Source organism: Lygodium microphyllum, unplaced genomic scaffold, assembly GCF_053477565.2.
Source record: "Lygodium microphyllum isolate KBCC unplaced genomic scaffold, Lygodium_microphyllum_v1.1.10 scaffold_144, whole genome shotgun sequence".
Taxonomy (NCBI): domain Eukaryota; kingdom Viridiplantae; phylum Streptophyta; class Polypodiopsida; order Schizaeales; family Lygodiaceae; genus Lygodium; species Lygodium microphyllum.
In genome coordinates, this window is record NW_028229627.1 from 35,924 (window position 1) to 51,617 (window position 15,694).

Genomic DNA, 15,694 nt, shown 5'->3' on the forward strand with positions numbered 1-15,694 from the left:
CGGGATATTCTGTCTGTCGAGAGATGGTGCTCCTGTAACATAAGAAAATCAATCGATCCTCCTACTAGAGCTTTGTGCAGATCCTGTCGCATGAGGCTCCGGCCCTGCCTAAAGTGACGATCTCTGAAGCCTTGTACATTCCATGAGAGTATCCTCATGGAGTGTGCCTCAACCTCTCGGACTGGCGTGGCTGTACAGCCCATGCCTGCCTCTGTTGCTTCCTCGTATATACCCGATCATGTGTCCTCTCCGCTCTCTTTGCTGTGGGGTGTAATGGGGGGAAGTCCTCAGAGTAGGCATCTGAGTCCTCTACCTCCTGCTCACTGTCCTGGGCTATCACAGCCTCCCCTGCCCGTTGTGTGTCGGGTACCTGAGATGGGCTAAGCTCGGGAAGCTCCACCTGATGGAGCAATGGTCTAGGGGACTGTGGCGGGACTGTGGCGGGCTAAGCTTGGGAAGCTCCACCTGATGGAGCAATGGTCTAGGGAAGCTCCACCTGGGCTATCACAGCCTCCCCTGCCCGTTGTGTGTCGGGTACCTGAGATGGGCTAAGCTCGGGAAGCTCCACCTGATGGAGCAATGGTCTAGGGGACTGTGGCGTATCTGGAGCCTGTTGTAGCTCCTGAGAGGCTACTGGTGTTGCTGCCTCCGTGGGCTGAATCACATCCATCTGCAGTGCTGCCCCTATTAGTGGCTGTGGGACCTCTGGCTCTTGGGCATCCAGAGGAGCGTCTATGGGAGCAGTGGGGGGCTGCAGTGGCTTTGCATGGGCTAACGGCCTGAGGTCCCTGATCACTCTCCACCGTCTCGGCTCTAGGCCCTCGTGCCTCTGCCTCTCATCAACGCGCTCTCTTCGCTGGAGCTGTCTCCTCCTCTGTCTAGCCTTGCGCCGTCTCTGGTGCTCTGCATCACTCCTCTGATGCGTCTCAGGTCTACCACCTCCCTCATCCCTGAAGGAGGTCTGGCATTGACGTGTCCTGGGGCATTCAGCTGCAAGATGTCCAATCATCCTGCAAGCAAAGCACTGACCAAGGAGGCCTGTATAAGAGACTGGCTGGATAAGAAAGCCCCCGTGAATGGAGGGAATCCTAATATTCTGGGGAAGGCATTGCAAAGACTCTGTGGGTATTATCACTCGGACCGATGGGTATCTATGTGGGCCTTCTGAGATTCCGTTAGCAAAAGTCCTATCCCTCTGTATGACGTGGCCGAATGCATTGCCAATCTTAGAAAGGTATGGCGTAAAATACTCATCAAGGCCAGGAAAAGAGATGGTAATGGCAGTGCCATCTCCAAGCAATGAATAGTCCCGGTCCTCGATCCATCTGTCAAAGTATGCTACTGAGGTCTTGACATCAAGCGGGCTAGTAGCAAGCGCTACCTCCATCTGCTCAGGTGAGCTCAACTAGAGTCTGAAGCGTCCCTTTCCAAGGGGCACCACTTGCGTGATCCTCACTTGGGTGTTGGTAAGAGCAGACTGGATGGAGTCCTTAAGGCTGTGGATAGGCGGACGATCTCCAACCATTTTGCAGGCCAACGATGATGCTTGTAGGGCTATCACTCTCTCCCTGACTACCACCTCTTTGTCCGGAGCAAAGCGGATCGGTGGAAAGGCATCGGCCGTGTATGCAAGGGGCTGCACAGGAACCCCCTAGGGATGGTGAAGGACCAGTTGCAATCTCGGGCGATACGCTAGCTCCATATGTTGGTGGTGCGAATGCTTCCTGGTCTGTTGGCGTAGGGTATAGCCACTGGTCTGCCTATTGGGGTTGTGTGGGGGAAGGGGAGATGGATGTTGCTTGTGCAAGGAATCTTACGAAGGCTGCAAGGGTGGATGAGGAGGCTGAGGAAGTGTCCATGGCTGTGAAGCGAAGAGAGAGAGCGGGCAAAGCCGGTTAAGGCGTGGTAGGTAGGGTGATTACTGTGAGCCAGGGAGGCGGCTGTGGTGGGATAGAGGAGGCGGTTGTGATAGGAGGTGGAAGGTGAGGCGGCAGTAGGAATAGGGAGTTGGCGGCAGCGGCAGTTGGCCAGCAGGGTGAAAGGGGGGGACGGTAGGGTTGGTGAGGCAGGGTTGACGGCAAGGTTGCCTCAAATGCTGGATGTCTCAGGCCTGGTGAAGCCTTGCTACAGCTTGAGGCGTGCGAGTTGCAGTAGACGGAGCTGGCGTCTGTAGGGTGGCGTCAACTGGTGGTCCATGCGCAAGGGGTGGCGTTGCTCAGGTGGGCCCTGACAGGCGGCGTGAAGCAGCCAACAGGTTTGGAGCAGGAGGGCGCACATCCAAGTTGATGGGCAGCAGATCAAAGCTGGTGGGCAAGTCGCAACTGGCGAGGAGGTTACAGGCGGCGCCCAAGTGCAAGGGGAGCAGTCGACATTGTCGCAGGAGCTGCCGGGATCAGATCGACCTTCAGTTCTTGATCAGATCCACTAGCAGAGCGGATTCTTGAAAAGATTAATGCCTTGAGTGTTTTGAAAGGATTGTTTTCATTGTTTTTGTGTATATGTTTAAATGCGCTCAATGAACACTGCTTAAAGGAATAATTAAGGAATCTGATTTTATATATTTAACAATGTGGTAGAACTTAATTAAATAATTAAGCACGCCAGGTGTGTGCATGGAAAGTGGGTGGATGGTTATTACACTAACACTATTCGATGGATGGGTGGACCCGACTAGTCGTGTGCAGGTCTTAACGTTCATAGCAGCCAGAAACGTAAAAAATGTTTAGAAACGAAACGTTAGAAACATGTTTCGTAAGTTTCTTTCAAGAGGGGGTAAAATAAGAAACACAGGTTTTTTTATATATAGGGATTTTTAATAGTTTTGACTGGGAAAAGAGATTCTACACCTCTATGGAACTCTCTCTTAAACAAAAAATGGCTAATTGAGCTTGAGTGATAATAGAGTCAATTGAGAATAATACATTATACGTTACATATCCATGATTCATTATTGACTTGTCACTTATATCAAAGTTAGTCTTTGGACAAGCTATACTATGGTTTAGAACTCAAACATTACGATTCATACATATCATACAAAGAAAATTGAAATTAACATGTAAATAGCCTATCTATAATATGGACTGAGTCAAGTTGCAACATCATGATTCTCATTTCAAAACAAACTGACAAAATGTCAAAATCGAGAATGAATCGTAATATATCATAAATAACTCATAAATGAGACTAAAGTCATATAATATTTAAATCTCAAGACAAGAATAGATACTAGATTGACAAAGTCCAATAACTAAACAAAATCACAAAAAAATCAATCTCTTGTTCAAAATCTTCAGCCCTCACAAGTCATTATACATCATCATCATCATGTTTAACATTGCCCAATAGTTTTTGTCAAAGAAACCATGTTTTGGGTTCCAACTCACCTAAAAAATAAAAATAAATAAAAACACCCACGTTTTTTACTCTCAAAAACGTTAAGAAACGTTTCGTAAGTTTCAAATTCAAAGAAACACGTTTCTTAGCTGCAATGTTAAGGTTAATCTTGGAAAGACTAAAATTATGGCCTTTAACACCTCGCCCGCTTGTGTGACACGCTCAGAGTATCACTTTATGTATGACGGTCAACCTGTGGAAATGGTTAGACAATATGTATACCTCGGGATCACTTCAAAGGGCCACAATTTTCATGGAAGGAGACTTCAGAGGCTAGGCTTGCACGGGCATATGCAGCTTTGGGTACTCTAGAGCGGCTGTGTGCATACATAGAGTTTCAAGAGCCTCGTATCAAATTGTCGCTTTTTGACACTTTAGTTATGCCCACACTACTCTATAGGGCAGCCATTTGGGGCCCAAGCCTTTATCATACTAGACAGATGCCACTTATGGACTGTGATGGACCGGAAGTACAACATTATGATGGATGGGAACATATGCAAAGACCGCTGGTCATGATGATAGTACATATGATAAGGGCAAAAGCCTCAATACCACAAGAGATCATCCGAGCAGAATTGCGCGCTGCACCCATGGTAGTTGAGGCATTATTACAAGCAATTACTTTCCTCCAGAGGATATGGCAGCTCCCTAAAGACCAATATGCTAGACTAGCTCTAGAGTCTTCAAGACAGCTTGCAACAGAGGGAGATAGACACTATTGGTATGCACATATGAGCATGTGGCTGAACTTACATGGCATGAGTACACATAGATTGCCACCATTCGATTACAGCCTTGACTCCCTACTTTGAGTCTCAGTCATGGAGAGTTGAATAGAGTGATCAGAGCAGACATCACTAAAGTGGAGATAGAAAGGACTTGGTCCAAATCCCCCTTTCCCATTAGGCACAAAAATGGCACAATACCAATGTCACTTCTTGCAGTTTTCTCATGATAGTTTCATAGTGAGGTCGAGATACATGGATGCTCAACTTTCTCACGGACTCTGAGTTGCTATTGGTCAAATTTTCATCTCATCCACCATTCAATTACAGCCTTGACTCCCTACTTTGAGTCTCAGTCATGGAGAGTTGAATAGAGTGATCAGAGCAGACATCACTAAAGTGGAGATAGAAAGGACTTGGTCCAAATCCCCCTTTCCCATTAGGCACAAAAATGGCACAATACCAATGTCACTTCTTGCAGTTTTCTCATGATAGTTTCATAGTGAGGTCGAGATACATGGACGCTCAACTTTCTCACGGACTCTGAGTTGCTATTGGTCAAATTTTCATCTCATCGCATTGCTGATGATTGAGATAGGTCGATGGAGACATGTTGCAACCAATGAGAGGATGTGCCAGCTTTGTGAATGGGAGCCAGAAACGGAGGAGCACCACATTTGTAGATGTATTGTATACTATGATATCCGAGGCCGCTATCATTGTCTCTTTAAGGAGGGCTTTAGACCACTAAGATGGGTGATGGACTATGAGAACCAAAGATGTTTGGGCCTTTTCTTATTGGAGATCCAACGGCGCAGAGCAGTATTGTTATGGGATAGGAGGCGACCCCAGCCTCATCCACCCCTCTAGAGAGCAATTACAGACTTTTTCAGTATACTTGAACCCCCCGCCGCTGCCACCCTAGACACTACATCTCCTACTGATAGGCGTCATCGAGGGGCATCATCAGGCAGCATCGCAGTTGACAGAGCTACAACACTACGTAGAGCATGACAACCTAGAGTACCTACTTAGCAACATAGGCATGCCCATATGCATCACATTCGCATCACGATTGCTCGTTACAGATGCAGATTGGCGTGTTGACTCAGTCAGAGGTAGCTTTCAGAGTCTTGGTGGATTCCATAGACTGAGGGGGAGATACTCTACACTCTTTTTAATCTTTTTAAACTTAGTTTTTCCATACTTCTCATCCAATCTACCATGTAGACCTACACATATATCTCTTCTTCTCTGATGAGAGAGGATGATACCAATTGTATTGGTTATGGTCTCATAGGCCATTTTGGCCTTTTAGAGAGACATTAATAGATCTTATCTTATCTTATCTTACCTCTCTCTCAATGAGTAGTTACATTATATCAAATCACATGGAATACAAGAGTCACGGCAAAGGAACAGAAGAAATTGTCATTTGCCAAGGAACCGAGTCCTCCCTAGGGAGAATGTTTGCATGTGGAATAAGATCTAGCTACCAATTCAGAAGACCCTTGAGCCTTGATATGTCCCTGGACACGAAAGGCTGAATCAAAAAAGAATGCATCCCGGATAACCTAGTTATGCCAACAGCCCCAAAATCTGAGAAAGTCGAACAATATCTTCATATGCAGCTGCATAGGAGTGGGAATTCGTGCCTTAGAAAAGATCTAGTCAAAGGGGTACAAAGATGGCCCACCAACTATAGCTCTCCAAATATTAGACAAGAAGAACCAGATTTTTTTGGCCATGGGGCAAGAAATAAATTTGTCATGAGAGGACCCCATAGAAGTAGTGCAAAATAAAAAATTGCCATCGAGATTTAGAAAGAGCCGAAGAAAGGGGAAGTCCACAAATCATTGCTCTCAAAAGAAAGACTTTACACTTGAATGGAGTCTTGTTTAGCCAACCTTCCATTATAGTCATTTTCCACCAAGCCTTAGATTTATGTAAGCCCCAAACAACATTGACTTTGGTGACCAACCAATGGTGATTTTTGATCCTTATACAATACACCTTTTTCTTTTTTCGAGAGAAAAGTAAAAATTCTATTAACACACCTTGGAACAAAATGTCCCAAGGAAAAAAACCAAGTACAAAGCAGCCCCGTAAGGGACTTCCATTAAAAAAATTATATAACAAGGGGAAGTATATTACAAAGCTTGAGTGAATAGCCAATCAAGAGGTCTATAATGCTAGACCATGTGGGTCTAGAAGAGGAAAAAGGTGCCACAATCCCGTGTCCTGAGAAAGGCATCTCTCCTCTTATTCATAGTCTCTGAACTGCCATGTATTCTCTCCCATCTCCCATGAAGAGGATGCACAATCTCTGTCCAGATCTGATTAGCTGAAGCCTTTTAAAGATCTGACCTTATAGGCCACGCCGTGGAGTCACATTGGATAGAGCCATTTCCCTTCGTCGAGCACGACGACCCCGTCTACCAGGACCACGTCCGAGGAGGCCACACCATAGTCGGATTAGAGCCATTATCACGAGACACTGAAGACTCACCACCAGGAATATCAGTGAAGCAGCTAGGGATCGCATCATAGCTGAGATCATGTGCAGATCTTGAGATCAGCTACAGCCCATAGTCTCCACCACACTTTTGTACATGGTTCTATTAGATCTGGTTCTCCTTTCCTTTCCTTTTTCTTTTCTATTGATGGAACAACACTACACATGGTTCAACCCTAGTATAGTCCCATCGTATAGTTATTTTCAGTATTGTTTCATAGGCCACCCACTTATTTGTAATGTTATCTTTACCTTACTGATGAGAAGACATTAGACATGGATGTACTCTGGATTTTGTCTCATAGGCCCCCCCTTATGTAGACATTAATATATCTTTCTTTCTTTCTCTCCCCCCCTTGTGCAGTTCCACACTGTATTTTTCTTAGACATCATTTTGTACTCATCAGCTATATATTATTCACTGTTTATTTTCCATTTAGATAGTCATAGCTAGATGTCAGCTATTTTGGGACATGGGAAATTTCCCTGAATTTTCATAAGTAACATTTGGGTCTCATAGGCCCATTGGGCCTTTGTATACGTTAACATAACTTTCTTTCTTTCTTTGTTTCACACACACACACACACACACACACACAAACAAACAAACAAAATGAAGGTTGCTGAAATTAACGAATGATCAGATATACAAGAGGCAATCTTGCCAAGATGTGAAAGCCATGGTAGCCAGATGGCCACTCAAGTTTCAACTTGGAATAGTGTTCTTCTCTAATGTACTATGGTCTTTAAAGTTATCTTTGCATACTTTTTAAGTGTTTATATTGGAATATGAACAAATCTTGTAAAGTATATATGTCGGAATACAAGCAAATCTTGATTTTACCTATTTTTAAATACCTTCCATTCACAGAATGGGCCCTCCCTGTTCCTATGCTGCTGCCCATTTTTGGTTCCTGGTAGCTATGATATTATGAGAAACACCTTTGGCTTAAGTATGCCCCTATTTACTGAGTAACAAAGGTACATTTTCTCTTTCATCGTTGTCTTGCTGAACAGTGTAAGCTGTATATCCTCCAAGGCAGTCATAGAATTTGCAGGCATTATTATGATCTCATCATCTCATATCTTGTGGGGAGGAAGTTTTTTAACAAAAAGATATATCATATGCTTGAGTTAGAGAGTTTTGCTTTTCACTGTGTGAAGGATTGGCGAATGAACCACTGGATAAAGTTGAAAGTTACTGCAAGCATTTGAAGCATGCTGGTAGACTTTTTCTACTGCCTATGGATTCCAATGTTAGCTCCAATGTATGATGGCTCACCAATTACTAGTTGGTTGACCTTGAAAATTGCAAGTACTGGAGAGCAGTGCAGCTTATTAGCTCAATGAGCAGTTTCTGAGATACTGTGCCACACACACCTACCACTTCTTCCTGATACACAGATTAACTTTTCTGAGATACTGGCAACTTCTGATACTCCAAGGTAATGCTCTCCTTGATTCTGACTTGATTAATGGACCAGTAAGAAGCAATAGGCACAGTTTACAACAGAACTTTCATCATATGCAACTATATTTTCCTTTTGTGGCCTTTAAGGAACTTTGGGGTGTACATATAGCAAACAGATATGAATTATGTTAGAATATTGAAGCTGCAATTTATCATAGTTGCACGAGGATCCTCCCCACATTCATGTTTAACATCAATATGGGAGAAGGCACCTTTTACAGACTAAGCTAACATCAGTATGAGAAAAAGCACCTTTTACAGACTATGTCATAAGCTGGTCCAAAGGTTGGCCCTCCAGAAGAAAACGGACGCCCACCAATTACACTAATCTTCAAATCAGGAAACTCCAGTCTTTTGTAACCAACATGGCACTCCCCTAAGCTGACACCAAATCCACAACAAAACATGAAATTTATCAGAAGGAACCCTACAAGCACATCATAAATAGGAGAAACTCTCAATTGTTTCACATTATTCACACTAATCAAAGGACAAATAACATGCACAAAAAGTTAAGAATGATGGTGTGCAGACAGCCGAACTCCAAGTCAGATTCTATACATCATTCAAGAATTTAATATGTCAGATAATGCCATCCATCGATTCAACATAATCAGTTGCCCAGTTAACTAAAGTTGCAAACAAATGCCTTGTCATGTCAACCTCCACCAATGCAACTGGAATATTTCATTTACATTAAAAGCCCAACTAAAACTTGGATTCCCGTACCAATGACTAGATAGAGACACGTCCCAAAAAAGGTAAAAATTTCGATGCTGGTCTGCCGGATTCTGGGCCTACTATGTCACAGGATCCCATGCGCACGTATATGTGCACGAAAGAAATGTTCTCTTCACAGCATGCTGCGTGTACTATGGTTCCTTCTGCTCCCCGTAATCAGTCTACGAGGAAAGGTTATACAGACAGTCCCGCTGCCAATAAGTTCCATAAAATCAAACTGACTAGGGTGCCTCTTCAATTTCTTCCAAGGGCACTCACCATTGCTAATGCCCATGGTTGATCCAAATCTCAACATTATTCAAGTCAGTTGGTGCAACTTTTGTGAAGAGCTCAGATGATAGCTAGACTAACAAGACTTGGCAGTTCCAAAGCAACAATGCACTACCATGTCGAGTGCCTTCAACAATAATGGCTTCTGGTCAGCCACTTTTCAAATTGTAATACTTTATATTAGTACTGGGAAATAAACTCTTGTTTTTTCCCCAGGCAAGAAAGATCTGCTAATAACACCTTGCAGAAAATCTCCGAGGTAAATTAGAAAGTACAAAGTAATTCCATAGAGAGTGTCTAAGTACATTAAAAGTACAATGGTTGTGTGAACAACCAATCTGGTGGATTATAATGTCAAATCATCCAAGGGGTTGTTAAAAAAAAATGCACCAGTCCAGTTCCACATGAGGACCTCTCTCCTCCCCCTCATCCTTTAACATGTTCTTGAGTCCATTGCACCTGTAAGAAGTTTGAAGTGAATATCCTGCTCAAATGCTGTCCAATAACAAGGAAAGACCTGCTCCCCTAAACATCCTCATATCCACATTCTGGGTCTCTATCTACAACCCAAGCTATAGCCCTGGTCACAACCATGGACTCTATTGTGCCATGGAATGCCATCCTAAGGGCTCTCCTCCAAACGTCTTGAGCTTTGGGACAATTTCATATGCAATGTCTATGGGTCTCTTCTGCCTCACCACATCTCACACATGCCACTGGGTGCCTACCACATCCAAGCCAAGTGCTAACTACTAAGCTCCTGTGAGCAAATCACCACAGGAAGAGGGATTTCTTCCTAGGCCTAGAGCTCTCATCTAGCCTCCTTCAAAAGTTTGATAAGAAATGCTCTGAGATGCCCTTTGTGTGCTAATGGGAGGTGGCTGTTGGCTCTGCTCTGATCTCATGCATCTCTATCCTCCTCCCAAGCCTATTAGTGTAGCCAAAGAAGGCCATGCCACATGATATGTGAAGAAAAGGATCTGTCCACACCCACTGTCCTAGATCCCATTGTAGTCTCTATAAAGACCTCTTCTGATAAGCCCAATATCTCCAAATGTCAATAAGACAAGTGCCTAGGTCTGGGTCAATGTGCCACTTCCTCTTGAAGTGTGACACTATTTTGATCCTTTGCTGGAGCATCCTGTGAACTCCATGAGATCCAAGTCCCCTTGCTCTAGGCGTCCGTCCTCCTATACTTGAAAATTGAATGGACTATCTCTCGCTGGAGCCATCCACCCTCCTCTACTTGAAAATTGAATGCCCTATCTTTGCTAGTCACAGTGGCTGCCACTAGAAGGACGTCCCCCTCTGGAACAAGACCAACATAGGTCTTAGAAGTGTCTGTATCCATCCGCCACTTAGGAGGTACTCCCTCTGTCACAACCTCAATCATAGCTCTAGCTCCCACGAGACCCAGTAGTCTTTGCCTCTGAATCTCCTATGGTAGGTCCTGAAATGTGAACCAGCCTCCCACTGAGGCAATGACCTGTATAGAGAATCTTCCCCATAAAAGGTGAGCACTCTGTTCAAGGGTGTGGTCTGAATCTAAACTCAAATGGTGATTGAAGAGAAGGGACTTCCTCCTCTTCTCTTCGAAGGTAGTCGGTGGTAGTTGATGAAGGCTAGAAGAAACGAATTTCCATGCTCTCATAATAGCAGCCTACAAATCTGACTTCAAAGCTCCTCCCTAGGCCTTTGGTCCTGATCTCTTGAAAAATCTAGTGTAGGTGTGATGGACTGAAGCCTCCCTATCAAAAGCTTCTTCCAAAGCTCCTTGCTTGGAAGAAGGCCCCTGACAATGAGCTTGGCCAATAAGGGTTTACTCTAGCAATCTAGGTCTATGATCCCCAAGTCTCCTCTAGACTTGGCTTGTATGATGATATCCCAAGCCATCTTCACTCTAGCTAGACTCCCATCTCATCCTAACCAAATAAAGTTCTCGATAACTCACTTCACCTATCCAATGCAAGATGTGGAGCATGCCCAATAGGAAGTGATGTACCACATGGTCACAAGAAGGACCTAGTTGGCAACCACTGCTCTCCCTGCTAACGAGAGCCTCACAGGCTCCAATATAGGAACTTTTATCTACTACTTAGAAGAAGAGGTGCCAATTGCTACTCTAAGGTGACGTCAATCCCCACATGGCATCCAAGATATATCACCATGGTTCTGTGGGAACCCGTGTGAAATTCTCCTGTGGTTGCCATTCCGAATGCCCAATGTTACATACCCTGAAACCATAGGACTTGTGTCAACTAATTGAGGCACTTGCTACTCTGCAAAACATCTCTATGGCCATTGCAAAGGCCCTAAAACTTCCGTAATCCCAAACACCAAAAATTTCTGTGTCACCAGCAAATTCCACATCAAGAAGCTTCTCCAATTGAGGGATGGGTAGCTTGAGGCCTTTGATACCCTTGGATCCATCTCTCAAGGAGCTCATTTTGGCCTCTACTACAAGTAGAAACAAGAAGGGGGCTAATGGGTAATGATCTTTGGATGCTACAACTCTCTCCTCTGCCTCCCCCAGTCATAACTTGGCTATGTGTTGATGAATAGAGAGTCGCTACTCCCTTAACCCACTGTTCAGGATCCCACCCTTAGCATCGTGCCCTTGAAGAACTCCCAATCCACACAGTCATATACCTTCTCAAAGTTGAGAAGGAGCATAATAAGGTCCTAGTTCCTAGATCGAGCAAGAGCAATGGGCTCCCAAAAAGATGAAGATGTTGCACTCTTGAACAAAATTGATTTGGGTGAGGTGAAAAATGTTTGGCATCCATGAGGCTAGTCTAAGACTGATCACCTTCACAAGGATCTTATAGGTAGTTCCAAGAAAGGTGATCGTCCTCCATTGTGTGATCTCCAATCTATCTCCACTTTCGTTAAGAATGAGGTGGATCAGTCCCTCAGAAAGTCTCTCTCACAAACCCCTAATGCCAGAATCTCGGGAGGAGCTAAGATGAGGCTTGTGCTGATGAGATCCCTATAGCTCATAAAGGACTTATCCAATCCACCTTCTCCTTGGCACTTGCTCAAGGGTAGTGCCCAAAGTGCCTTCTCCAGCTCCTCTGTAAAAAGCACCATGATTTTTCTGCTCATCCTCTCTCTAACCACCCTCCTCATGCTCTACCATACTAGTCTCTAGCTGCCCATCTGTTTGAGGATTATCTAGATTTCCAAATCTGTGAGACCAACTCTCTAAGATCACTGGAATCTTGACATTGGAGTGGGCTCCTCCAACTCTCTCAAAAAAAATCTAGCTCAATTCGTGCGTGATGCGAGAGGGTCATGCAAGGTACAATGCCAACTGGACTGCCCCTATTGCAGGTCCAATCATCCACAAACAACTGGTCAATCCTGGAAAAAGTGATAGCTCTTCCTACCCCATTGCTCCTAGAGAAATGAAGAGAGCACATAGACCTGATAAATTCTGCTTTGAACCATGGGTCCTATCCTCTAATTTGGAATAAAAGCTCCTCCCAAAGCAGCTTGCTCTCCTCCTCTGATGGTCTCTGTGTATCTACTTCTCGTATCTTCCGAGGCCTCCACCAGGTTAAAGTCACCCACTACTATCCAATGATAAACTTGTGGTTGCTAAGGGTAGTCCAAAACTCTCCTGTCTTGCTCGCCATTTGGGGCAAATGACCAGTAGACTAATAAGCACATCATCTACGAACCAGCAGACGCTTGCCGAGCCATTGATGGTGGTGGCCATAGGAATAGGTTGAGGATGAAGAAGGGGATAAGGAGGATGATGGAGCGGACAGGGGGTGATGGTGATGGAGGGACGCGGGGAAGGTCAGAGCTTGCATTGTGTCAAGGGATGGGGATGCTGTGCGTGCATACGCTTGGCGGACGGTGAGCTCCATTCCCCCATGGTAGTCCTCTGGCCCGGACCATGGGGGTGATGGATGTGCCTCGTGGTACCACCAGGGAGAGGCGAGACTCTGTGCATTGGTAGAAACGGGCTGCCTGTGCCAGGGGCCACTCGATCACATCCATTGGGGCTCTACATTGCAGAAGGGCTCAAAAGATAATGCTCACATGTGGGATCTCAGGCCCAGCCCATTAGTTAATGTCCATCATGCAGCCTGGTCATTGCTGGAAGAGTGCCAATCCACCTTCTCCCATCCACTAGGAGATGTGATCTGCCACCTGGCTCTTCACCTCCTCCTCTATTTGGGTCGACCCCCAATCTCGTGTGAGATGTCTGAAGGAAGAAGGCGTAGTTTGGTCCATCTGGTGGTGCCAGTAGATGAACCTTGCCGCTCCTTGACTTATGTACCACGAAGAGTCCCACCTCCAAGGGTAGTGGGAACTCTCTGCGCTCCGAACTCTTAGGTAAGACCACAGCCCACTGTGAAAGAACTCCTGTGATAGCAGCTGCGCCTGTCTCGGGAAAGTGTGATGGGTGGCATGGACGGAAGAGCCGGTGGCTGGGGGGGGGTAGATTTCCGGTGAGTGGAGGATGTCGGTATATGGGGCTCCTCACCTTCTGTGGGGAGGGGGGGATGGGTAAGGGGAGGGGGGGTCGCTTGTGCTGGGTGGGGATCAAGGGTACTGGTCAACCAGGAGGGGTGGTGGTGGAGAGGGGGAGGATCGAAGGGTGGTGGGATGGTCGCAGGCACACAATGGGTGTGGGGTAGGGCCGGTAGTTCCGGAGGGTGGGGGCTATGGACTAGGGTTGGGGGGGGGGGGGGAGCCGTGGGGAAGGGGGTGGGGGATGTGGGCCCTCGGGTGAGGTCGCCTGTGATGCCTCTTTGGGGGGTGGATGTGTAGGCTTGTGGTCCTGCCGGGTGGGGCGAGGAAAAAGGGGTCTCGTGGTGTTCTACCGGGGGGTGACGCTCGCCCTTCTGCTCCCTGTTGCCGTGGTTGTGTCTGAGGGGCTGACTATGGCTCCCCTTGCCGTCTCCCTCTTTGACGTCTCTGGACCCGTGTAAAGCTGTCTATGTCCACCTGTGGGCTTGTCGGCGAAGCTGCCTTGGCTCCAAAGCGCGTGCACTCTGCTGCCAGATCCCAAAGTCATGGCAATGTAGGCAATGCCCCGTCACAATAACTTGCTGCCTAAAGGAGTGTGCGCCTACCTCAATCTCTAGAAATTGTGGTATGTTCTTTATCTCTTTCACTGCCACCCGTAACTTCGGGACTCCTGCAACAGCTGTCACTTCGTCCGCAAAAGAGGCGGGACAGATTGTGCCGAAGAGCCGTCCAAAGTCTTCCACAAGTTGACGATACTCTATCGCCAATCCGGGGAAGAGTAGGGTGATCTGGTGTCTAAGGAAACTCTTATGGAGCCCGAATGCCTCCACTATGAAACCATTGTACCAAGGGACCATGTAAATGATCCCCTTCGTGGAGGCATAGGGTGAACTGGCCACCAACTCCTGGGTTGCGTCTGTCGAGGTGAGTCATACCGTGAAGATCCCTTACCCCATGAGAATCGCCTCCATGATTTGCGCAGTGCCAATGCGCAGCGTGGAGTGAAGCTAGAGCCTTGGACGGGGAGTATCCTACGACTTGACCAAAGATCGTTGTTTCTTTTAGCTCTAGCTCTGTGGCACGGACTGCTGAGAGTTGTTCCTTAGAGAGGACTACGCACAAGGTGTTTGACTAGGGGGCACTCGCAAAATGCACCAGCGTCTGACCAAAGGTTTCCACTACGCGTCCCTTCTGAGAACCTACCAAACACACTGCTGTACTACCGGAGGAGGGGATGTTGTTGCTGCAAGTGGAGGGAGCAATTGGGGGGGGCGGGGGGGGGGGGGGAGGGGAGGTGTGATAGCGAGGATGGGAGGGGTTTCTATTTTGATGGCGGTGGAGGCACCGGGCACCATGGGTGATTGCTTTAGGTTGGAGCCGCACACGGTTGGGGGGACCTGAATCCACAGGGTGAAGGCCAACAAGTGCCTGGAGGGTAGAGTGGTGTCGCTGAGTGTGGAGGGCCTGGAATGTCTGCCTAGGGCAGCGCTGGAGAAAAAACCAGGACGGGGAGGAAAGGGGGCAGTGCGGGAGAAAAAACCAGGACGGGGAGGAAAGGGGGCAGTGCGGATGGTTGCAAGCGAGGCGCGGGTCACCCTGCAAATGGGGTGCAGGCAACAGGGGGGCACTGGCCTAGCGTGGTGGCGAGGAAGGGGTGGGACAGCGTAGTGCCGAGAAGGGGGAGGGGAGAGCAGTGCGACGGCGACGGCAAGCGAGAGGGACGGGTGGGGGGTTGCGTGACGCTAGTTAGCGGGGGAAGGGGGTTTAATGGTTGTGATGGCAGGAGCGTGGGCAGCGGTGTGTTGGTCGGGAGCTCCAGCTAGTCTATTGAGCATGAGCACTCCATTGTAATCAGCCTTCTGAGTAATATATTTACCCACATTTTACTTGCAAAAAAAAAAAGTCTTCTTCTTTCATACCCTTATGGACAGCTTTGGTAGAAACCGCATTGTCCTTTAGGGGCAAGGCAAGGGCATAGTTCTGTATTTTTTCTTGAAACATCAATGGGTCATCATGCATATAAGCTTTGAGCTTATTCTCCATTTGTTGTACGTCTTCATGATGTCGTGTTGTAACCATTGTTTGGTT

At 46.7% G+C, this 15,694-nt stretch overlaps 1 protein-coding gene across 1 annotated transcript in view; it reads right to left on the minus strand.

Annotated features, from left to right (window-relative positions):
- The window catches only part of LOC148008419 (uncharacterized), a 199,828-nt gene that overhangs the window by 22,235 nt on the left and 161,899 nt on the right, over nucleotides 1-15,694 (minus strand). The window contains exon 6 of the mRNA XM_087674241.1: nucleotides 8,363-8,491. Coding sequence (XP_087530367.1) covers nucleotides 8,363-8,491 — 129 coding nt within the window. The remainder of the gene's footprint in view (nucleotides 1-8,362; nucleotides 8,492-15,694) is intronic.